We start from the raw sequence: 25,850 nt of genomic DNA, 5'->3' as shown, positions 1-25,850 counted from the left end.
GCGCTCCTTTTAGGGAAATCTAGTTTTTATACTGTGAGGAAGTCGAGGAGGCAGATTTTGTAATATTTATGTCTTTGTTGTCTCGAGTTATAAAACAAACAAAACTCCGCAGAGTCTGCAGTGTAATCTCCTCCAATCTGTGTAGATCATCTGTGTTCACTGTTGTGTTCAGTAGACATTACTGAAGGTTTCTGAAGCTACTGATGTGATTTGTTGGTGTCTGTAGATCAGAGACTCGGTTTTCTACATGGATTAAAATTCAGATTAAGAAAAGGTTAAGATTAAGAACAGATTAAGAATAATCCTGGAGGAAAAATCTGTTTCAGTGGAGAAGTAGTCTTAATCTTTGTTTAGAAAACCGACTTAAAGAACACTTGCTTCTCATCTCTCCTTTTTATTTGATGCATTTTAATTAGGGCTGTCACTGTTGTTAACAGTAGTAATCAGGTTATTTTTCCATTATTCTGATAATAAATTAAGTGGCATTAAAAAAGCCAAACAAAAAAAGAGATGAACAGTAATCAACCAAACCATGTCTATCTATACATATCTATATCTATATATATATATATATATATATATATATATATATATATATATATATATATATATATACACACACACATTTTCAATTCTTCATTAAATTAAACCAGATAAAATCTGGAGCTAAACTTCATTCTTCAAACCAGCTCACAAAAACAAATACTTTTTTAAATTTTTTTTATAATATTTATGTTTCTTTGCATTCACTCATAGTGAAATCTGGTGATTTCACAAATAAAAATGCATTTACTGCCTGGACAGCCGCTCAGGGAGAACTATGGATAAATCAACAAGCAGCAAACTAACAAAAGCAGTCCACTGAAGATCCTCCGCTGAAACTAGAACCCACAAGCTGAACGAGAGTGATTAAGTGAACCACTGACTACATATATATGTATGTGTATGTATATATATATATATATATATATATATATATATATATATATATATATACATACATACATACATACACACACACACACACTCACACACACTCACACACGCACACACATTTTATATATATATGCGAAGAACTGCAGATTAAGGAAGGTACATTTGAATTAATAGAGTTGTTTAGTTGAGTAATGGTGACAGCCCTGATTCTAGTGTGTCGTCTCTGACTCTAAGCCTTTATGTATAGTTATAAGAACTGAAATGCACTTTTGTTTAATGTAGACAGAACTGAACAGTTTAAAAACCTGCCATTAAACCAGTGTGCAGTGAGATGGTCTGCCTGTTCGTTATTTGATGGTGTGTGTGTGGATCTGAGAGCGGGACGAGTGAATGACCAAACACAGCGTATATTTAAAGAACATCCTGTTAGAGAAGGTGTACATTTGCACAGCTCTCACACAATGCTGCGTTACCGTCCCTCCCGAGAGCCAGCTGGGGAAGTGAACATGTAGCTGTTTTTGGAGAGGAATTTCAGCTTCATTGTGTTCTGTGTCTGTGAGTCACAGGCTGTGTTTGCTCCTCTGGGGGTCAAGGCTAAAACACAGTTTCTCTGTGGGTAATATTTAACAGGCTGATTCAGACCTTCAGTCACACTCTGAGAGAGGCTGGAGTGGAGAATCTTCTGAAAACATATGTAGGAGGATATGATTGAGGTAAGATAAATCTAAATCTATCCAACACTTTTTTCCCCTATAATTCCTCCATAATTGAGGGTGTGTGATGTAGAGAGATTCTGAGGGGTTTGGTGTGAAATGGATCAGATGTCTTCACAGTGGTGGTGATGGGAACCAGGCATCGCCATGACTACAACACAGATATAGACATTTTATTTACCATCCAGAACCACCAGAGAACCTACACGAGTCTTCTGAGCTTATATGGAATGTTGATGATGGAAAACAGTGGAAAATCTGGAATAATGTTTTATTTGGGGACTATTTTGCCTCACAGCGCCCTGCATGTATCCCTCCACCATGAATGGAGTTTAAGTTCTCTAAACTAGCATAAAACTCAGTCATCAGCCACTGTATTCATGACTACTTAATGTAATGAGGGAGCTTTTAGAGGTGGACATCTGGTTCCTATCACCACCACTAAACAATTCTGAATCAGTAAGTTTCTGTAGAACAGAGAGTTTCACACCAAACCACTCTGAACAACTCTGTCTACATCTTTTATATGCTGCATATATATATATATATATATATATATATATATATATATATATATGAGCACCAGCTGGGCTAAATAATGAAGCTGATAATGAAAGTGAATTTGGGTGTTGAATACTTGGACTGAAATTTCTCATTAATCAGAATGAGCACTTTTAGGATGCTGGTTTGATTATATATGACCACTGAAGCCATCTTCACACTACAAAATACGCATGTATCACTCTGAGCGCAATCATTTTCAATTCAATGTTTGGAGAAAAGGAGAAAAAATCAACAGCTGTAAAAATAAAGTAATAGAATACTGAGCTAATATTCAGCTAATTAAAAAATACAAAAAATAATATCTCTGAGAATGAAAACAACTTAAATCTAGTATTATTAACCAACATTTCCCATTATGAGACTGCCATGAGTTGTTATATAATTAACTAGACTTGCTTTATTTTAGTGAAAGTGTCCTATTTGTTGGCGGAAGTTTAAAATGTGCAAAATCTTCTGACACTTTCTTGGGTTAAAATTGCTTAAACAAGTAGAAATGGCTAGAAATAAGTTAAATAAGATCACATTATTTATTCAGCGGTGTTATAATGACAAATATCAGTGATTAAGTGTGTATTTCAGATGATTTTACTCACCAGTATATCATCACAATGTTGTTATTGGGTGTTGGTGCTTACAGACTTTCTGTAATTGATCTAAATATGTCTTTATTGTAGTCAGTACAGGTGTTCAGTGTCAGTATCATGGACTATTGTGCCATATTTATTCATGATAATATCATCATATCGCTCAGCACTATCCAGCTTATTTTTCACATCACCACTACGTTTGGAGATTATGGGTGAAATATGCATTTGTGGAATGAAGGTGTTGCTCATTATCTTTTTAGTGAGGTCAAGTAATGCATATTTTCTTTTTAAGTTACTGTTTGGTCCCATTAAATGTTTTTTGAGGCGTTTCAAGGATAGGATGAAGTTTGCGGCTGTCAGTACAGCTGAGTGAGGATGAAATCACGGCAAGAAGAGCGATGCCACAAGCCCAAATGACACAGAGCTTCAGCAGAGACGAGTCTTCATAGCGACTCACTGAAAAAGTCCAGCCATTAAAAGTTCAAATCTAACCCAGTAAAATGCAACCAGATGATGAACTGCCAATTAAAAATAACAAAATAGAAAAAAATCACTTTCATTTTTTATATGTTGTATTCTCTTTATGATTGGATTCTGCCTCCACTAGTAAGCTGAGCAGATCAGCAGAGACTTAATAGAATATAATATTGACTAATAGAATAGAATAGACTAATAGAATATTGCTACTGCTAATCTAGAACGAGATAGAATGTAATGACAAATGCAGCGATTAGTTTAGGACATTGCTGGAAGGGTAATCTTTATAACCTTTGAAATCAGTACGTTGTTAATATAAATAAAACGTGTCAGTATTTTCTCTCTCATGTCCTTGCAGAGCAGAACAATGCTGTGACTTGTTCAGTGGAATCATGCGGGGTGTCCTCCTCCTAAAGCTGGTTCTCCTGGCATGTGTGATGCACGGTAAGTGCTATGAAGTAAATTTAATGGAATGCTCTGGTGATTTTCAAACTAACTTCTATCTACAGTCTATCTACAGAGTACATCAGTAACTGATGCCTGTAGCACGTTCCAAAAGAGTTGGGACAGGAACAATTTAAGACTGGGAACTTTGTGAAATAACAGAAACAAGTGATTCAAGGCTAAAAGGAGCATCCAGAAAAGGCCTTTATGAACAGGATTTGTTGAGCGTTAGCAAGGATTTTAGGTGTTTGACCTTCTACAGAGCATTATATCAAGCAAGCAAGGAAAGTTTATTTATACAGTGCTTTTTACAGCAGGTGTTGTCTTAAAGCAGCTTTACAGAACAATCAGCATTACAGAAAGAAAATCCGGGTCTGAGCCCCCGTGAGCGCCGCCAGTGACGACGGTGGCAAGGAAAAATCCCTAAGAGCAGGAGGAAGAAACCTTGAGAGGAACCAAGACTCAGAAGGGGAACGCATCCTCCTCTGGTCGACACTGGACAGCAAACATTGTTAGTATAAAGTATTATAGTACAAAGCAGGAAAAACAGGTGGGGCAGTGGTTAATTTGATTCGTTTATGATTAGCAGCGGCAGCAGGAGCATCTAAGGTGAGGACTGCACAGCCCTGTACAGCAAGTCCAGAAGTCCAGCAAGCATTGACACCCAATCAAGGCAGAGAAGGCAACAGCATCAGACGCACAGGATGAGCAACTGTTCAACTCGGCAAAGAAAGGAATAAACGCACAGAGTTAGTTCTGTAATGAGCGACAGATCACAGATTACAGTATTAACAAATATCATTTAAATCTCTGTGCATAAGGTAAAAGGCCAAAAAGTACAACTGAATGCCTGTGACCTTTGACCCCTCAGATGACCACTGCGTTAAAAAACGACATGTTTCTCTGATGGAGATCACACATGGGCTTGGGAATACTTTGAATAACTATTGTCAATAAACAGCGTCCATCACTACATCCAAACATGCAGGTTAATACTTTGCTCTGCACAGTGGAAGTCACATAACAACAATGTCCAGAAATGCCATCGACCTCTCTGGGTTTGAAATCATGGAAATGGGCCGATGCTCAGTGGAAACCTGTATTGTGATTTGATGCTTTGCTTTCAGATTGTTTATGGAAATAATGGATGTCATGTTGTCCAGGCTAAAGAAGCAAAGCACCATCCAGATTGTTACCAGCATAGAGTTCTAAATCCAGCATCTGTCATGGTGTGTGGGGGACTTCCGGTTGAGTGAACGCTGGCGTGTCTGGCTGCCGCTGCTCACCGGTTGCCATTTGCTGTGACTTTCTAAGTTTGTGTAGTCTTTGTACTGTTGACGTCGGCGGGATTACGATGTGGATCCACAGAGTGTGTGTCTGGTTGGTGCTCACCTGGGCTGTTTTATCCGTTGTTTATCACCCGGTGATGGCCCTCCTTCAGTACACTGCTGCAGAGCTTCTTCGACTCCGCTTCCACCCGGCTGGCCCTCCACCTGTGGCGCTTCACCTCCATCCGGACATCGCTTTCAATCCCCGTCGCAAATACATTCACCGTGGGTCACGGCTAAACTTCACTACCAGTGACAGTGACTCTATACAATCCTTCTGGTCTAGAACTCGTCGTCCTCCCCGCAATACGGACTGGGGTGTCAACCGCGATGTATTAGCCCACCTGGCAAGGTCGGGCTAACTCAACACCCCGGTTCTGCAACAGCCCCACTGGTTACCCATTGAAGCTAGAATTAATTTTAAAATTTTAACTCTCACATTCAAATCCATTCATAACCTTGCTCCTCCTTACCTGTCTGAACTGTTACACATCTCCACTCCGTCCCGTTCCCTCAGATCCTCATCCTCCACTCATCTTTTTGTTCCTTCTGCCCGCCTTGTTACTATGGGCAACAGAGCCTTTAGTCGCTGTGCCCCTCAGCTATGGAATTCCCTCCCCCCAGTTATTAGGAATGCAGACTCTCTTCTCTCTTTTAAATCTCTATTGAAAACACACCTGTTTAAGCAAGCATATTCTCTTTAAACTGGTTTGTTGTTTTAGTGTTGTTTTATTTTGACGTATTCAAATGATTGTTGATTCACATTTATTACTATTGTTGCTTTTTCCTGTTTTGTAAGGTGACCTTGGGTTTTTGAAAGGCGCCATGAAATAAAATGTATTATTATTATTATTATTATTATTATTATTATTATTATTATTATTATTAGTGGGTAAACTGCACATCTGTGAATGCGCCATTAACACTGAACCAATTTTGGAACAGCATATGCTGCCTTTTTTTCAGGGACGTCCATGTTCATTTCAACATGACACACCAAAAATCATTCTGGACATGTTACAACATCTATCAAGTCCCTTCTGGTCAAGCTGCTTAACCAAGCTGATCATGCAATGTAGACCAGCTAAGTCATCCAACTCAAACACCCCTATGCCACACATGGTTAGCCCAACTTAGCTAGTTGACCAGCATAGAGAATGTTTTCACATAGTCCAGCTGAATATCCAGCTTGTTGACCACCTAGACAATCAAAGAGCAGCTTAGACCGCCTGTCGCTGGCCAGTAAAAGTTGGTCTTATTTGGGTTTGTCTGTCATAATTAACCATACAGTACAGACACAGCAGATACAAATGAGGTTAAAAACACTGGAATGTTCCTTTAATTATGTCAGTAGTTTCTCAGTATTTGAGGTGTGTTTTGTATCTTCCTCTTCCAGGGGTGCTCAGTGTGATGCAGCTGGAGCCGAGGAACGCCACAGTCCTGCAGGGCGCCGAGGTGCGCTTTAACTGCAGCACTGACGAACTGTGGGATGTGATGGTATGGCAGCTAAATGGCCGATCAATACTGACCATATCTGCACTGCATGGCCCTCTGGGATATCACGAAAGCGTCTGGGCAGTGAACCGATCAGCCTCAGCTGTCTCTATATGGGAGTTTGTCCTTAAGAGTCCAGAATTCAGTCCCACAGTTCAAGAGGTCACCTGTGAGCTGCTGCCAGGTATTGTTCACAGAGAGACTGCAGCTTTATCAGTGCAAGGTGAGCTGTTTACTTAAAGCATTTCATTAGCTTCCCACACCATTCACTTTATATAAGGTTGTGAATTAATTGTCTTTGTGATGCCATCAAGCTGTCAAGTGAATGTTTCAGCAGAGGTGTTAGAATACGGTACAGCCAATCAAACTAGAGCTCATTTACATATATCAATATTAACAGCACAGTAACAAGATCAGCCTGCTTAACTGTAAAGGATGAAGAGAGGTTGGAAAATGTCAATGAAGAAATTAATTCTGACTGTTTTTGTTACCTAAAACCATAAAAACCTTATGAGTAGAAAATAAAATACGAGCAAATTGTAGGATGTGGGTTCAAAATTTGCCATGCTGATCAAGCTGTGAAAGAAAAGCAATTCTAGGCTTCAGAATTTACAGCTTTTGACCGAACGGCCTGTGAATCTGATGCACCATCAACCAGGAAAATGCTCACAATGGAGCAGCACTCAGCCCAAAACACTCTGAAGTCATAAATAGAAACATCTCAAAAAAACCACAATAAAGCCAGACCACCAGCATGGGTATTGAGGAGTGGTCCATGTTTGTCTTTGTATTGGGGTGGGTGTGCCCCTCCTCCTCCTGTGCCCTTTTCACAATAATACTAAATCTTTCACTCCATAGACAAAGCTAAACCTACCTCCAAGTATAGCCTCATGTGGCAATGTTAGGGGCCCAAGCACTGAGAGGCCGAACCCATTTTGCCACCTTGGCACATCATTTAAAACTGTTCATCTGGGATGTATGTGTGCTTTTTCTTGGAAAACACAAAATAAACACAAATACATAACTATAAATACATAAACAATGCTATTGGAAAGGTATGTCCATCTGGCTAATTAGGTGTGAAGATCGTGTGTCCGTAGACTGTGGCCATACTATGTCTATTGTATTTTGTTTTTTACTGACACTTTTATTATGACAGCTTTATATTTATATTTTCAATACATTGTTTTGTATTATAATGCTTGGCTATTTTGCATAGGAGGGCCATCTTTACTCTAACCCAAGTTTAAATAAAGGGCTCATATAAAATCTTATTAAATATGTAAAAAATTGACACAAAAAATTGAGTCTGACACGAAGCATCAACTTTGACTAACTTAGTATTTTGTTATGTTCTGTAGTTTCTTTAGATGATGGATGTTTAGCAGAGAGTGAGGAGCAGTATTACAGTGTCGTACTGGAGCCACTACACATTTAATAATTACAAAAAAGCTAAAACTAATGCAGTAATTAGTGGCTTAATGGGCTGTAATATCAGTATGAGATTAAATATGATAAGCACTGGGTGATTCTTGTACAAGTGGTCTCTGAGTGTTAGCAGGAGGGTCTCTTGGATTTGAACCCTAGGACTCAGAGTGAAGTTGTCAGTTTTGTGATTTAGGTGTGAGCATGGATTGAAACATTTTTCACTGAGGGAGTTTATCTGCTGGCTGGGTGAAGAGCGCTGCTCCAGAGCTTCTAATGGACTGTATGAGGGGGGCTGCTGGGATGGGAATCGATTGAGCAGTGTTATAGATACCCATGCAGGAGAGGTTCTGTTGGACAGCAGGCAGAGACACAGAGCAGAACTCCACTACAGATTTACAGTCCATCTAATCTGCACTGCTGTACTTCGCCTTTCCTGTGTAATTCTCTGCCCCTTAATTTAGCCACAGATTCTCAAACATAGCAGCGGAAAGTGATCCTCTGTTGTTCAGCATTGGGGAAATGTGCCACGCCCACCTCGGCCAATCAAATCAGACCTTGTAAGTTGTAAACTGTTCATATCACATTGCAATGAGCTGTTCTGTTCAGTGTTATGAGGAGGGAGAGCTTCTTCCCTGCCTTCAGATTAAACTGTACAGCTCCAGTTAACAGTCAGCAGATCTGGATGATTTGTGGAGCCACAGGCCAGATATAGAGAACCACAGAGAGGAGCTTTCTCATTCAAACAGTGTGTACATGCAGTGAAAGTGAGCAGCTAATACAGTGTTTCTCATCTTGACGCTCATGCCTGTTTAGATACACATGCACATGTATCTCTATTAACATACACTGAAAGAATGCTGCACTGTATTTGTTTAAATGTGTGCCTTGGTTCCATATATATATATATATATATATATATATATATATATGGAAATATATATTAAATCTATACATATCTTTCATAACTGTCATTTTATTAGCTTCATTTTACCATTTTATTAGCTATTAGACATTAATTCTCATAACGGGAAATATTTCATATAGTGTCTGTCTTATATTTAAATATTACATTCAAAAACACCTTTACCTGCAAATATTACAGCCCTAACCCTAACGATGATGATTATAACCCAAATAACAACCCTAATCATCCGAATAATACTTAATAATGACCCATATGAATGAATCATAATAATGACCCCAATACATGCGTTAATAATAAGTCTAACAATAACCTTTACAATAACTCTAATAATAAAAATAACCTAATGTAAATAACCCTAATAACAACCTCAAAAATAACCCCAACAAAAACTCTAATGATAATGATCCGGAATTACTAGACTCAACTGTCCTTATCTTAACTTTTATTGCAACTCAGTAATGTTTTTACCTCCTCCTGTAACGTTTCTATTTTGGAGATACAAGGTTTTGTACAAGCAGCAATGGTATACAGTAGAATACCACATATCTGTACATAACAACAATTAAAAAAACCATGTGAAGAAGAAAGTAAACCCCAAGAACTATTTTTCTTTTTTGATAAATAGACATATCAGTTTGTTCTTCAAATAAATTTCCCTGAAAAAAAAAAAAACTGAAACTGAAACTGAAAACGTCTGAAGATCGCTAAGGGTTTTATGCTATGATGAGGTATAAAAGTAAAAATATGGCTAAAGCCAAAATGTGAAAAAGAGATGGGAAAATTTTTTCCATAAATAACGACATATCAAGCTGTAAATCAGTGATTCCTTAAGCCTGATGGTGGCGCAGAGCATTTCGAAGGTTGTTTTTGGGCTTTCTGAAATGTCTGATGAAAAGAAGCTGGTTTGAAAAACGTCGTGGCACATTCAGCTCCCAGAACTGTCTGGTGTTTCCAGAAGCGAGGTGCATGTCGATGGGGTGACCAAAACCTGAACACAACATTTGTGAAACATTCAAATGGAAACCCGGCCTATTCAATTCAATTCGTTATTTGTATAGCACTTTTTACAACGATGCTGTCACAAAGCAGCTTTACAGAAGTTTGAAAACATACAGTTACAGCATATATACCCCAGTGAGCAAGCCAGTAAATCTCCCTGTATAAACATGCATAATATGCTCTGTATGCACTGACGTAAATGTACAGTTACTCTGTATTGTATAAAAGTAAAACTTTTTGTTTAAAAAGTGTTTCTAATTCAGTTTTTTTTAAACAGGTTGTTCTTTGTCTGCCTTACTCCTTTGTAAAATATATATAGATATATATTTTTTTTTTTGTGGGAATGCTTGAATCGTTGTATACTGTTTATAATTAATTGTATTAATGTTTATAATTGTTTCTCATATAATTGAGTCTCGTCGCTTTAGTCAGGTGATCATGTTCACCACCTACACAAATTAGTCACACTAATAAAGTCATTTCCTTTAAACTGTTTAATTGTGTTTGCACTGGGAGTTAAATACAGAGAACATACACAGCAGAGTCTAATGTATGTAGCTGCTTTTAAAGCTTGAGCATTGATTATGCCCCTTGTATGCTCACCATGGCAGCTAGCTATGATAGGTTCAAACTGCAGTAATTAATAATAATATCTTAAGCCTAATCCTAAACCTGATGTAATCTAGTTTTAAAAATTAAATGATGAAGAAAATAACTTCGTCAGGAGTAATTTGTTTGTCCTGTTTACAGTAAGAAGAAGTTGATTTGACATGTTTTAGAGGTTTTAACTGATGTAAATGATCATCTAAACAAATTTGATTGTGCTGTTTTCTTATGGATGTGAGTTGAATAAACCCAGTTAAACTGTTTCTTCACATTGAACTGACTAACCATTTTACACAGGAGGCTAATCCTGTTTTTCTCTGATTTTACAAAATCTCACATTCTTTACAGTTAAAATTTGACCTCAGCTCATTATGAAGATGCAGAGCATGTTAGGAATTCCTGTCTAACTCCGATCTGCTTGTTTCATCTGCAGTAGAAGGACGAGTGCTGATATCGGGTGGAAACATGTCTGTTCAGGTGGGAGCACCTGTGGTCCTGCAGTGTCAGGCTGTGGGCTGGTACCCCACCCCTGCTGTAGAGTGGAGCATTAATGGAGCCACAGTGGACAGCAGTCAGTTCAACAGCAGTAGCGTCCAGGACCAAACCGGGCTCTTCAACATCACCAGCATCCTGCAGCTGAATGTGGAGAACATCTCCAAAGTGGAGTGTTTCGTGTCTATACCTGCTCTACCTGTACCGCACACCTTCACTGTCTTCATTTCTGCAGGTGAGAGAGGTTGTAGTTAGAGAGAACACTCACCTCAATGAGCAGGCACTAGACGGCGCTCATGAGAGAGTTCAAAATTAATGGGTTCCTATTGAGAAAAATTTTCAATTTATGCACACACATGCAGACATTAACACAGAATGGCAGAGAAACGCTGCTGTCAGGTATTTTAATGTTTAAAGGCATTATATTTAAACTAACACCCTGGGGTCCAGGATCACCCCTGCCTGTCACAGTCAATGTCTCTATATCTGTTTCTGTATCGTTCTGATGAGTTCAAACACTTCTTGAATCTGTAGAGCTGCCCTTTCCATTCCATCTTATCACGAGATCCTTTGTGACTCACATCTGGAGTTATGAGCCTGTGAAGAGGGGCTGAGATACACGTCATCTGCCTCTCACCATGTGGAGCTGGTAGATTCGTGTGTCCGTCTACATTCTGTGTGAAACTGACCAATAGACACTCAGGAAATCACTAAGGATTGACTATCATGCCGGAAATCCTTCATCCTTCATTCAGTCCAATGAGAGTGAACGGAGACTCGTGTGTAGAACAGACTGTTTATATCACAATACCTACATTTAGAGCCGGTTATTCATACAGTCTAATGAGAAACTGTAGAACGGACTCGGTTTATATCACAATACCTACATTTAGAGTCAGTTATTCATTCAGTCTAATGAGAAACTGTAGAACGGACTCGGTTTATATCACAATACCTACATTTAGAGCCGGTTATTCATTCAGTCTAATGAGAAACTGTAGAACGGACTCGGTTTATATCACAATACCTATATTTAGAGTCGGTTATTCATTCAGTCTAATGAGAAACTGTAGAACGGACTCGGTTTATATCACAATACCTACATTTAGAGCCGGTTATTCATTCAGTCTAATGAGAAACTGTAGAACGGACTCGGTTTATATCACAATACCTACATTTAGAGTCGGTTATTCATTCAGTCTAATGAGAAACTGTAGAACGGACTCGGTTTATATCACAATACCTACATTTAGAGTCGGTTATTCATTCAGTCTAATGAGAAACTGTAGAACGGACTCGGTTTATATCACAATACCTACATTTAGAGTCGGTTATTCATTCAGTCTAATGAGAAACTGTAGAACGGACTCGGTTTATATCACAATACCTACATTTAGAGCCGGTTATTCATTCAGTCTAATGAGAAACTGTAGAACGGACTCGGTTTATATCACAATACCTACATTTAGAGTCAGTTGTTCATTCAGTCTAATGAGAAACTGTAGAACGGACTCGGTTTATATCACAATACCTACATTTAGAGCCGGTTATTCATTCAGCCTAATGAGAAACTGTAGAACAGACTCGGTTTATATCACAATACCTACATTTAGAGTCGGTTATTCATTCAGTCTAATGAGAAACTGTAGAACGGACTCGGTTTATATCACAATACCTACATTTAGAGCCGGTTATTCATTCAGTCTAATGAGAAACTGTAGAACGGACTCGGTTTATATCACAATACCTACATTTAGAGTCGGTTATTCATTCAGTCTAATGAGAAACTGTAGAACAGACTCGGTTTATATCACAATACCTACATTTAGAGTCGGTTATTCATTCAGTCTAATGAGAAACTGTAGAACGGACTCGGTTTATATCACAATACCTACATTTAGAGCCGGTTATTCATTCAGTCTAATGAGAAACTGTAGAACGGACTCGGTTTATATCACAATACCTACATTTAGAGTCGGTTATTCATTCAGCCTAATGAGAAACTGTAGAACGGACTCGGTTTATATCACAATACCTACATTTAGAGCCGGTTATTCATTCAGTCTAATGAGAAACTGTAGAACGGACTCGGTTTATATCACAATACCTACATTTAGAGCCGGTTATTCATTCAGTCTAATGAGAAACTGTAGAACGGACTCGGTTTATATCACAATACCTACATTTAGAGCCGGTTATTCATTCAGTCTAATGAGAAACTGTAGAACGGACTCGGTTTATATCACAATACCTACATTTAGAGCCGGTTATTCATTCAGTCTAATGAGAAACTGTAGAACAGACTCGGTTTATATCACAATACCTACATTTAGAGTCAGTTATTCATACAGTCTAATGAGAAACTGTAGAACAGACTCGGTTTATATCACAATACCTACATTTAGAGTCGGTTATTCATTCAGTCTAATGAGAAACTGTAGAACAGACTCGGTTTATATCACAATACCTACATTTAGAGTCGGTTATTCATTCAGCCTAATGAGAAACTGTAGAACAGACTGGGTTTATATCACAATACCTACATTTAGAGCCGGTTATTCATTCAGTCTAATGAGAAACTGTAGAATTGACTCAGTTTATATCATAATACCTACATTAAAAGTCAGTTATTAATTTCTAATGATATTTATTGTGTATCTGCGTGAAAGGTCACACTTTAGGATAGATCATGTGAAGTTTAAATTAAATAAATTAAATAAAGATTAAATAAATGAAGGGGTTCTGAGTTTAGCACAGTACTGCACTCTGCTTAGTCCTGTTTCAAGGAACTTAATTAAATAACTAAATCTCATTAATGGGCCGACGCAATCAAGACGTTCTTCGGTTAAGAAATTTCAGTGAACGTGCATTGTCATAATGTTTTGATATTGAATTTGTAAGTACATTTTTGTTCTGTGCTGCAGAGCCTCTAGAAAGTAACAGCGTGGTGGTGATTGCTGTTACAGTGACGGTGTGCATCATTGCTCTGCTGGCGCTCCTCACTCTGATGTTCTTCTGCAGACAGAAAATGATAAGTAAGCAAGATTTCTCCAAATTATAATCTGAGAATTATCCCTAGCAGAAAAGTCAGAAATGTAGATTCTATCCTTTCCATTTGAAATGGAAGTGTAATTATAATTGATTGTGTAATTAAAATGTAAATACTTATTAACAGTGCTTCATGAACTGTAATTACATTCTTTGTTGTGTTTAGTTCATTCCTGCACTGCTACTGTAGATTAACTATATGTATGATAGCACAACAGCACATAAGGCACACGCTGGTTATATGACTGAAAAAGTGCTTTTGTTGACAGTGCATAAATCAAAATCAAATAAAACACACACACATGTCTTTTACTAATTTAAGTAGGTTTAGATGAAGTACAATACTTCTGTATTCGAGTATTGGTACAAAAGTGCTTATCTGATGTCATTTAATCAGCGATGCCTCACTAAGCAATTACCATGTCCTGCTAAGCACATCACTTTTCTACATGCTTCTACAGTAGGACATGGCAAAACAACATTCAAAATGCTATTAAACATCACTCACGCCACCTCTGCTTATATGATCCCATTTCCAAAAACGTTGGCTGTGCAGAATCTAAATAAAAATGGGATGCAATGATGTGCAAATCATGTAAACCATATTTTTCAGATTTTTAAAATCATATTAAATACTACAAAGACAACAAATCAAGTGTTGAAACTGAGAAATTTTATTGTTTTTTTAAAAATATATGGCCATTTTGAATCTGAGGCCAACAACATGTTCCAAAAAGTTGGGACGGGGGCCTGTTCACCACTGTTTTCATCACCTCTTCTTTTGTCAACACTATAAATGTTTAGGAACTGAGGAGACGCTGCTGTAATTCTGAAAGAGAAATGTTTTCTGTTCTTCTTTGATACAGGATTTCAGCTACTCATCAGTTCAGGGTCTCCTTTGTCATATTTTTCATTTCATAATGCGCCAAATGTTATCAGTAGTGACAGGTCTGGACTAAAGGTAGGTCAATTTAGCACTGGGACTCTTTTAATATAGAGCAATGCTGTTGCAGAATGTGGTTTGACATCATCTTGCTGAAATAAGCAGGACCTTCTCTGAAAAAGACGTCATCTGGACGGCAGCATATGTTGCCAAAACATGCATATATCATTCAGCATTAGTGATATTTAATTAGTAAACCATCATGAATACTGGCTTCTGAACTGTGCATTGATAACACGCTGAGTGGTCTTTAGCCCAGAGGACACAGTGTCCATGATTTCCAAAAAATTTGATTTGTTTTTCAAGTTTTGATGTGAATTTCAAATTTTGATTTGTTGGAGCACAGGACACTTTTCCACTTCCCCTCAGTCATTTTAAATGAGTCCAGGCCCAGAGAAGGTGGCAGCATTTCAGGATCCTGTTTATATGTGATTTCACCTTTGTGTTTTAGAGTTTTAACTTGCATTTGTGGATGCAGTGATGAACTGTTTTCACAGACAGTGGTTTTCAGAAGTGTTTCTGAGCCCATGCAGTGATTTCCACTACAGAATCATGTCTGTCTTTAATGCAGTGCTACCTGAGAGACCATAGAGAGCCCATACATACAGAGATTTCTCCAGATTCTCTGAGTCTTTAATGATATTATGTACTGTAGACGATGAAAAGCAGAAGCTCTTTGCTATTTTATGTTGAGAAACGTTATTTTTGAGTTGTTGCTCTATTTGATGGTCCAGTCTTTCACAGAGTGGTGACCCCTCCTCATCTTTGCTTCTGAAAGACTCCGCCTCTCTGAGATGCTCTTTATACCCAATCATGTTACTGACTTGTTGCCAATCAACCACCACCCTTTTGTTCCCCCGTCCCAACTTTTTTGGAATGTGTTCTTGTCATCAAACAAAATATTTTTCAAAAAACAATTAAATTTCTCAACATTTGATTTGTTGTCTTTGTACTATTTTCAATTAAATATAGGGTTTAAATTATTTGCACATCATTGGATTTTGTTTTTATTTGCAGTCCCAAATTTTTTGGAAATGGGGTAATTACTTATTGAAATATATTCTATTTCACTCATGCTGTGTTTAATTCTGTATCTTTCTTTGTGGGTATCAGCTCTGACTCTTGTTTCTGGCAGTGTTTGAGCTGAAAGGTACTCTAACCTGTTTGTTCTAGCTAGGATACCTTTTCTGGTCTGAACACAGCACTTTTGTCACTCTGGATAAGAGCATCTACTAAATACTGAAAATGTAAATGTAAATTATAAAAGGCTACACTGATCAAGACAGGAGGGTTTTAATACATCACTTTGTATTGGCTGTGTTTCTTGTTATGCACTTTCTGTTAAACCTCTTCTAAATAAAACACGGTACATCAGCTTTCACGCAACTGTACATCGTCTACCCAAGCACAGATGTACTGTATTAGTAATGCACACACCGCTACACTTCTGCATGATTATATTTGATTAGTCCTGCAAAATGGAAATAACTTAGTTTCTAAAAACATCTCTCCCAGAATCCTCCAGCTCCTCCTAAAGTAGCAAGTGAGTTTACAGGTGATGAACCGTGCCTCATTTCATCAACGCCACTCACTCATACATCAGCAAGAGTACACTTCAGTAAAGCCTGAGCGGTCAGCAGAACAGGGCTGTTGTAAAAGTGCTAGCCTTGCAGGACCTTCTGCTTTTCACTGAAAACATTTCAGCAACACTAAGCTTTACAGTGTCAAGGAGAAATTCTTCATGTGCCTGCTGGCAGGGATGGCAGGTTCATGTCTCTGTCTTTCTCTCTCCTTTTGTTTAGGCTTCCTAATATATAGCTAGGTTAGATGGCTATGGATTGGCTCTTGGTCATCTTAAAGATTTATAGATTACACTAAAAAGCTGACAGTACACTGATAAAAAATGACTTGCTGTTTTAACGTAGTAAGTAAGCTGCCTGAAAGTATTAATATAAATGCTAATAGTTCTAATAGGACTCAATGGTACAACTCCATGTCCAGGACGCTGTGAAAAATTTACATAAAAACAAAGTAACAACAAAAACCAGTATTAACTGGCCATGGTCTTTGGGTTGTTAGATAGCACTGCATTAAAAACAGACCTGATTCTGTAGTGGAAATTACTCTAAACTCTAAAACACAAAGAAGAAACCAAATATAAATAGGATGCAGAAACACTGCCACCTTCTCTGGGCCTGAGCTCATTTTAAAATAGGTTGAGGGGAAGTGGAAAAGTGTCCTGTGATCCAATGAATCAATATTTGAATTTCTCTTTGGAAATTATGGACCCTGTGTCCTCCAGGCTAAAGACCACTCAGCTTGTTATCAGTGCACAGTTCAAAAGCCAGAATTCATGATGGTTTAGGGGGCATTAGTGCACATGGCCTGGGTGATGTGACCATCTGTGAAGGCACCATTAATGTTGAATGATATAAACATGTTTTGGCAACATCTGCTGCCGTCCAGACAACGTCTTTTTCAGGGAAGGCCTTGATTATTTCAGCAAGACAATGTAAAACCACATTCTGCATGTATTACAATAGATTGGCTATGTATTTAAAGAGTCTGGGTGCTAAACTTACCTGCCTGCAATCCAGTCCTGTCACTATTGATAATATTTGGCACAATATAAAATGGAAAATCCGACAAATGAGCCCCCTGAACTTATGAGCAGCTGAAATACTGTATCAAACAAGAACAGGAAAACATTTCTCTTTCAGAACTACAGCAGCATCTCCTCAGTTCCCAAACTGAGAGTGCTGAGAAAAGCAGAGGTGATGAAACACAGTGGTAAACAGGCCCCTGCCCCAACTTTTTTGGAACATGTTGTTGGCATCAAATTCAAAATGAGCATTTATTTTGCAAAAAATAATACAATTTCTCAGTTTCAGCATTTGATTTGTTGTCTTTGTGCTACTGACAATGAAATATACATTTTATATGATTTGCACATCATTGAATTTTGTTTTTATTTACATTTTGCACAGTGTCCCAACTTTTTTGGAAATGTGGTTTGGAAATGGGGAAAAAGCATTTAGACTTAGACTTGTCTTGGTCTCAGTAGTATTTGTACTTAGACCTGTTTAAGATTTGATAGTATTCATACTTGAACCTGCTTGAAACTTCATAATAATTGTACTTAGACCTGTTTAAGACTTGGTAGCATTTGCACTCAGTCTTGTTTAGGACTTTATATTATCTGTACACCCTTCACTATAAAACATCAAACAGGAGTCAACCTTGGAGTTTCAAAGTTGCCTCAGTAATTTTCCCAGCTTGTGTCATGCCTCATATTTAAGCCCTTATATTTAATTATCTTCTTACAGGGTCCAAACCATTCCAGGATCAGTTAAGGTAAGATTGATTCTTTAATACAACATGCCTCATTGCTGTGGAGGTATGAGCTTCCTTACTTCCTCTTACTGTCCTTACTTGTTTTCTCACATGCAGTCGACAAAGCCTTAGAAAAGGCACGATATGTTTATAGGCATCACTTCATTTTCTATAGCTTAACATATCTGTAGCACATTCAGTATGAAATTCACACTGTTATTCATAGACAAAGCGTGTATCACTGCAAATTTACAGCATCATGCCAAAGTAAGAAATAATACACATATTGTAGTACATCATTTACTTTCCAACGAGGACACATTTAACACTGAAATATAATTATGAAATGCTATTTACTGCGATGAATTTCACTTTGTGGCCATAGGATAGCACACTAAGCGCCATTAAAGACAATACTAAACACATGCCTTCTGTAAAACACTGTAAATTTGGCAATGCAGTTTAACCCTAAATTTGGCAAGAAAGAAGAATGATCTCAGATCTACATGAACATCTGATCCGCTATCAATTATGGCCTCATCAAGATTGAAAAACATGAACTGTCTCTGTGACCAAATAATCATAATTCTGTTTTGTCTGTTTGCAAGAGGAAATTATTTAACATCAAGTTCTTAATTCGCATCACATAATCCACAGCCTTACACAGCTGATTTAGCTCAGGTGGCTCATCAGATACATGCAGCTGTGACAAGAACATAACAATGAAACATAACATCAACAATTATGTATAGTTACATCCAGCAGCAGCAGGTACAGGAGAAATAATAGTTGTCTTAGAGCAGAGCCCTGAGGGACAGCACAGTTAAGATTTTAGGTTAAAAGAAAAATAGCAAGAAGAAGAAAAATAATAAATTTGTAGCTTGTGAGGGGATTCTGTGATGAGGATGGTTAAATCTGGCACACAACTAGCTAAAGCACTAATATGTCTGTCCATGTGCAAGAATAACAAAAATAGATGACAAATGTAATGACAAAATGAATAATTATTGACTAATCTTTGGATCATGATGATAATGACGATGATGATGATGACGATGATGATGATGATGATGATGATGACGATGATGATGATGATGATTATTATTATTATTATTATTATTATAGCTTTGGTCAGCAGAACACTGAGAACAACTATGACGAAAGACAAGGGAAAGTTAACTTCGCGTACCACCCTGAAGGTCCTACAGGTGAGTCACCTGAAGTATTGCTATTCAAAATCATTTGTTCATTGGAATTCATGAAAATGTCTAGAAATAGTGATTGTTTGGATCACAAATCATAGAAGCATCAGTTTTGATGAAAATACCTTTCCGTGGATGGTTCCTTAAATAACCACATTTGTAAATAGAGCTTATAGAACCTTTTTTGAGCTTAAAGAACTTCCACTTAATATAAACATTGATACCAAGTCAAAGATTTTCTTAGACCTCTATGCTCAAGAGTGTAATGGACAAAAAAGAGCTTTGGCACCTTGTTTGCTGGTTTATATTAATAGACATGAAGTCAGAGAAGCAAACATAATGGCAAATAAAGACGATTCTGAGCATCATACAATATTTGAGGATCATATATTGTATATGTCATATACACAACCTGCAGCCAGGATTACTGTTGTTTTATGGATGACTGCAGATGAAGATACATCATGATTCAAAGGTCACCCATTACTACATGAGCCTAAGGTCAGCATGTCCAATGCCTAGCATTGTTCTCTGGAGTGATATATATATATATATATATATATATATATATATATATATATATCATAATATGTCTTATTGCTATTTTAGGCCAATTTTCTTATTTGAGGTGTTATTTTTATTTTCTTTATACTTTGTAAATGAGGGTCACCGTCAGTGCACTTCTGAGTCAACATAAAGATCGACTGATTAATTGATTAATTAAGATCCACCTGTTTTTTCACTCTACAGGCTTCAATAATCCACAGAAGGCTGACACTGAGATGACTGCAGCCACTCAGAAGGTAAGAAAAGGCCTGTGCATTATTCAGGCTGCTCCTCTGCGCCTCTGAGACTGACCAGTACAGGGGACACGTCACTGTGGGAAGGGAAAATGTGCAAATTCAAATTATGATGTACCTGTTGGTAAAGTGGTAAAATGGCACTGCTTATGATGAATAAAGTGCTGCATCATATTTGCATGATTCAAAAGAGAACATCATCTCCATCACTCTTCTGTCTCTCGGTTTGGTGGCTTCATGCAGTAATCTGTACTGTCTGCTGTGTCTACTACAGAGGGTTTCACTTGGGACTTTTATTCTATTGTTCCTGTGATAATGAGTTCTTTATTTTTTGTTTTATTTTGTTTTCATGAGAACTTATTTGTGCCATTATCACAACATAAATGTTTCCATCCCCACCTCCTCCCCAAATCAGCTGCAAACACCGTCCTAATTTCAAAACAATGACTTATTTATACGTTTAAATGTTTAAATATCATTTTTTCTTCTTAGTATCTCGAGAGCTTTAGGCCCTGCCCACACGTGCGGTTTGGTTTCATGTTCACACAAATGCATTTCTGAAACAAGGTTATCAGAGTTTTCTTGTGGAGGAGTTGATATAACACCTTTATGGTGCGCATGCTTTTAACCGTTTGAATTGAAGCTAAACTACTATCGCCCCCTCCAGGGCTGGAATGCTCGCGCGAGTGTTCTCGTGTGGATGCAAAGAAAACTGAGAAAAAATATGTTTTAAATATCCAGGTTTGTGTGGACGAGGCCTCAGAGTAATGATATTAACGATATTTATATTAAAGTGGGGTTTTTTGCGATTTAATACAAAATCTTTATTTACAAATGATACTATCAGCAAACAATCTTTGTCATTTTAACATGAATTTTAGAATTTCTCAGTATTTGGTGGTGTGTCCCTCTTCTGCTTTAAGGACAGTGTGCACTCAAGCTGCACAAGTCAGATCAGATCCACCTGAGAGTCGTCTGGACTCAAGCTTCACTGGAAGAGATCAGACTAAAAACCTTGTAGTGCAAAGACCTCAACAAGATTAACTTCACATCATTTTAATTCAATATATGCATATATATATATATATATATATATATATATATATATATATACATTCACTCACTGAATTAGGAAAACAAGCTTTAAGCTATAATTTAAAAACATTTATCAGACATGTAAAACTTGCTAGTGTTTCAATTGATTAATTATGGGCTGATGATTTGTGGGAACATTGCGTTGCGAGTTGCTGCCTCTCCTGAAAAAAGAGATGTTTAATCTCAGAAAGCTCCTGTCCTGGATGAATAAAATTAATAATAATAGCACTTAGGTTACCTCATAGTCAGGTAGTCAGACCCTCTGGAGACCCCCAGGACCTCTGACACAATTTAAACTCTGTCACGTTTAAAAATAATCAAACAAAAATCAAACCAAAGTTTACAGAATGCGTAGTTTTACAGCAAACATGGGGCTACTTAGAATTAAGTCATTATCCATCCATCCATCCATCCACTATCTAAGCCGCTTCTCCGTCAGGGTCGCGGGGGGGTGCTGGAGCCTATCCCAGCGGTCATCGCGCGGAAGGCAGGATACACCCTGGACAGGTCGCCAGTCCATCGCAGGGCAGACAGACAGTCACTCACACCTAGGGGCAATCTAGCATGTCCAATTGGCCTGACTGCATGTCTTTGGACTGTGGGAGGAAACCGGAGAACCCGGAGGAACCCCACGCAGACACGGGGAGAACATGCAGACTCCACACAGAGAGGACCCTGGTCACCCGGCCGGGGAATCGAACCCAGGCCCTCCTCGCTGTGAGGCAACAGTGCTACCCACCACGCCACCGTGCCGCCCATAATTAAGTCATTATCTTCAAAAAAAATAACTTTCTGAGATTTCGAAAGTGTTTATTAGCGTTTATCTTGAGAAAACAATTTATCAGAAGAGAGAATAAAAGATGTGAATGCTGATGTTTCAGGACTTCTGGGCTGTGCAGTTTATAAACAGATGTGTTCTTTCTCTTATTAAAGGCTGCAGTTTGAGGATAATCCAGATTTTACTGCGTCTTATTACTCCTTTACTGCTGTAGTCCTGCGTCTCCATTCTGTGCACAGAATGGAATATGGGGATTTTCCTCGCTGGAGCTTCCACGGAAATAACAGCATAAACACTTCATATCCATGCACAGCAGATTGTCTTATAAATAGTCAGTTATTGATCTTCATATGATCTTCTAGTATTATTCTGTCTCTATAAACATCCGTGCATCTACATCTGGACCATTCATCAGCAGGTCATGTGTCTCCAGGGTGCATTTTTTAAAATAAAACAATATTTCAATGTTTTTATAAGTTTGCTCTGCAGGCTGCATGATTCATAGGAAACAGCACACACTGCTGAACACACGTCACATAGTTGTGAGATTGTGAGAAATCAGTGACTGTAACAATATCCTGTGTTTATTAGTCATATTGGATAATAATAGTGTTTTAATTCCCAACACTATTGTTTTCAGACAGCATGCAATTCTACTTTTAGGAGAATTTGTCATCTGCTAACAGTTTCTGAGATATGACACTGTTGCAATCCTGGAATGTTCAGTCTGATCGGGAATGGTGTGCTTGTTTACAGCTTTTTGATCTGATGTACGTTTTCGTACAATCTTTGTTAATTTATGATTTTTTTCCCCCATAGGAATGAATGGGGTGCAAAAGTTGCACAACCATCTACTGTATTTCCGCTCAACTGAAAGACTACTATCTCAGGGCTGCCCCAGCACGAATTCAGTGTTGCTCTGACCCTCACTCATCTGTTTGTCATTTTTTGTCCCTCGTTTCTCCAACAGACTCCCATTCATTTTCCCCCACATGCAAACTGTATAACTTCTTTGCCTGACAGCCACTAAACCACATGTCCATGCTCAGGGCAGGTCCTCAAACTCGAATACACAGTCTTACTGACCTGCACTCCTCTATGTGTTGTTTTTCATCTCTTGTATCTCCCATAGACTCCCATTCATTTTCAACAACACCTAACAACAACTTGGCGACCCCCTAACAACCACTCAGTACACACCCTGTGCATCATGGGAACCTCCTAAAAACACCTTAGCAACCACTGGGATACCATACACACTTACAAAAGATGTTTTTTTAGGGTTTAAAATAGTTCAACATAGAACCACGAAGACTCAAAGAACCATTTGCAATGGTTGAAAGGTTCTTTGCATGGTGAAAGTGTTCTTCAAATTGATGGAGAATGTGTTGTATGTGGTTCTACTGTATATAGCACCAAAAAGGGTCCTACTATTTTTACAAGCTTGACATCCTCACAACAACAAAACCCTTTTTTGATGCTGTATAGAACCATATTTAAAAAGGTTCCGTATTAAACGATTTACAACACATTCTCCATCAATCTAAAGAATGCTTTCATGATACAAAGAAACTTTTATTCATGCAGATGGTTCTTTGAGTGTTCCTAGATCAATATAGAACCACTTTTTTAAGACTGTAGCAACCACCTGGGACACCACAGCAACCGCCTAGCAACATAAAGCTTAAGTTGCACAGTCACTGTGTTTTCTTCAGGAAACGCACTTTTCCAGTTTGGTCAGTGTTTCTGTGGAGACTGAGAGCCATAGACATCAGATCTGTATGAGGATTTTTACAGTAACTGTCTTGTGTTTTCAGGTCCCTGATATCATCTACATCATGTCACGAGAGCCCAGACAGGAGAGTGTGAGTGATTACATCAACGTCCAGAGAAGAGATGGCCCGAAGAAAACTCGTCAGAGCACCACCGTCTGACCACCACAGGCTGGAACAAATCTGACCTACTGACCACAAACAAAGTCTTTCAGGTTCTGAATCACTCCAGTAGGAACTTTTCACAAATCTAGAACCAGTTTCCTTCATTTTGTCACTCTAGAGGCCTTATAACTCTGTTTTACAGCTGCTTGAAAATTCCAGCTGCTGTTTTTATCATGTGAACGTTTCAGAAATGCTCTGAAATGACCGCTCACTGTTGTAATGTACATTAAAGTGAAGAATGTTTTAAATCTTCCAGTTTAGAGAGATTTGGATGGAGTTTCCCACCAGTTAGAACAAACATTACCTGTTTTTATTTATTTATTTATTTTTTAATTTCTTTTTTTTTTCTCTGTTTCTCACAGCAGTACAATTATTAGGTCATTGTTATTACTTATGGTCTCCAAATCTTGACTTAAGATCTCAAAATAATATGTTTTGAGTGATTAAATTATAATTCTGTATCCAAATGTTTATCTATTGTACATATTAATGACAACTTAGCCATTATTTCAGGATTAAAGTCATTATTTAAATGATTTTGTTTCTGCTGACTGTAACAAAGATATGATTTTTTTTCTCCTTTATCTGATTTGAATGGACTTCTATTCACTCTATACACAAAATATGGTTCTTCAAGGGTTCTTTATTAATGACAATTTGTTCTACACAGAACCATTTCATGCTTAAATGCTTCTTTGTATTATGAAATGGTTCTTCAGTTTGAGGAGAATTAGTTCGGTATGGTTCTGTATAGCTCCAGAAAGGTTCTTATGTTGGTATAAGCTTGGCATTGGAGCAATAACAGAACCCTTTTTGGTGCTACACAGAACCATTTTCTTACCTGGTACTATATTGAACCATATGCAACACATTCTCCACCGATCTGAAGAAGCTTTTCACCATTGCAAAGAACCATATAAACATGGCATGGTTCCATATAGAACTAATGGTTCTAAACAGAACAATTTCTTTTACTGAAGAACCCTTCTTTGGTGCTATATAGAACCATATACAACACATTCTCAAACAATCTGAAGAACCTTTTCACCATGCAAATGATCATTTGAGCATGGAATGGTTTTGAAAGGAATTTATGGTTCTAAAAGAACCCTTCCCCCCTACTAAAGAACCCTTGCAGAACCATCTTTGTGAAGAGTGTAGTGCTGGTGAACAGTGATGATGTGTTCAAAGAGCATAAAGATCTGGATTGAAAGGTTACGTGTCAGTTCCTCTGAAGATGCATGATGGTTTGTTCTGCAGGCCCTCAGATCTTCTGTAGAGGCTTGAAAGCCGAGTGTTAGTTTTGTTTATAGATTGAAATCTAGATTTTAATTTTATTGTCCGTGTTAATTTCTATTACAGTTGTAATTCCAGAGCACCACTGCCTATAAACAGCACGTCATTCAGTTCCACAAACTGTCTGCCACAGATATTAATGCACGGACTCCACTGTGTGGGAATGAAGGTTTAAGTGAGGGTGTTTTATGATTATCATTAAACGTCATTGACTCTAATTGATTCAAGTAGAATTGTGATATTTATAGTATTAACAGCAAAAACAAACACACTTTGTTTGAGATACATCATTACACACACATAAGACCACCAGTCATGAAGCCTGAGGCAGGTGGTGCTGTCCGAGGCCCCATCTGTTTTGGGCTGTTCTTTGTAGAGCAGTTCTGATGGAAAGTGTCACATTATTATCAGTTTTATTGAACACA

General features: G+C 37.9%; 1 protein-coding gene across 1 annotated transcript; it reads left to right on the top strand.

Moving 5' to 3' along the window:
* Window positions 1–1,525: 1,525 nt before the first annotated feature.
* Window positions 1,526–25,647, top strand: igsf5b (immunoglobulin superfamily, member 5b). Its single transcript, XM_017681568.2, has 9 exons — window positions 1,526–1,649; window positions 3,636–3,721; window positions 6,446–6,766; window positions 10,935–11,228; window positions 13,918–14,028; window positions 18,311–18,338; window positions 19,443–19,525; window positions 20,270–20,322; window positions 24,010–25,647. The coding sequence occupies exons 2-9, from the start codon at window positions 3,670–3,672 to the stop codon at window positions 24,124–24,126; spliced, it is 1,059 nt and encodes a 352-aa protein (XP_017537057.1). The 5' UTR covers window positions 1,526–1,649; window positions 3,636–3,669; the 3' UTR covers window positions 24,127–25,647.
* Window positions 25,648–25,850: the final 203 nt, after the last annotated feature.

The sequence above is a fragment of the Pygocentrus nattereri genome, chromosome 19 (assembly GCF_015220715.1).
Source record: "Pygocentrus nattereri isolate fPygNat1 chromosome 19, fPygNat1.pri, whole genome shotgun sequence".
In the NCBI taxonomy this organism is placed as follows: Eukaryota; Metazoa; Chordata; class Actinopteri; order Characiformes; family Serrasalmidae; genus Pygocentrus; species Pygocentrus nattereri.
The sequence above is the reverse complement of the archived record's forward strand: the minus strand, read 5'-3'. Positions and strand labels throughout refer to the sequence as shown.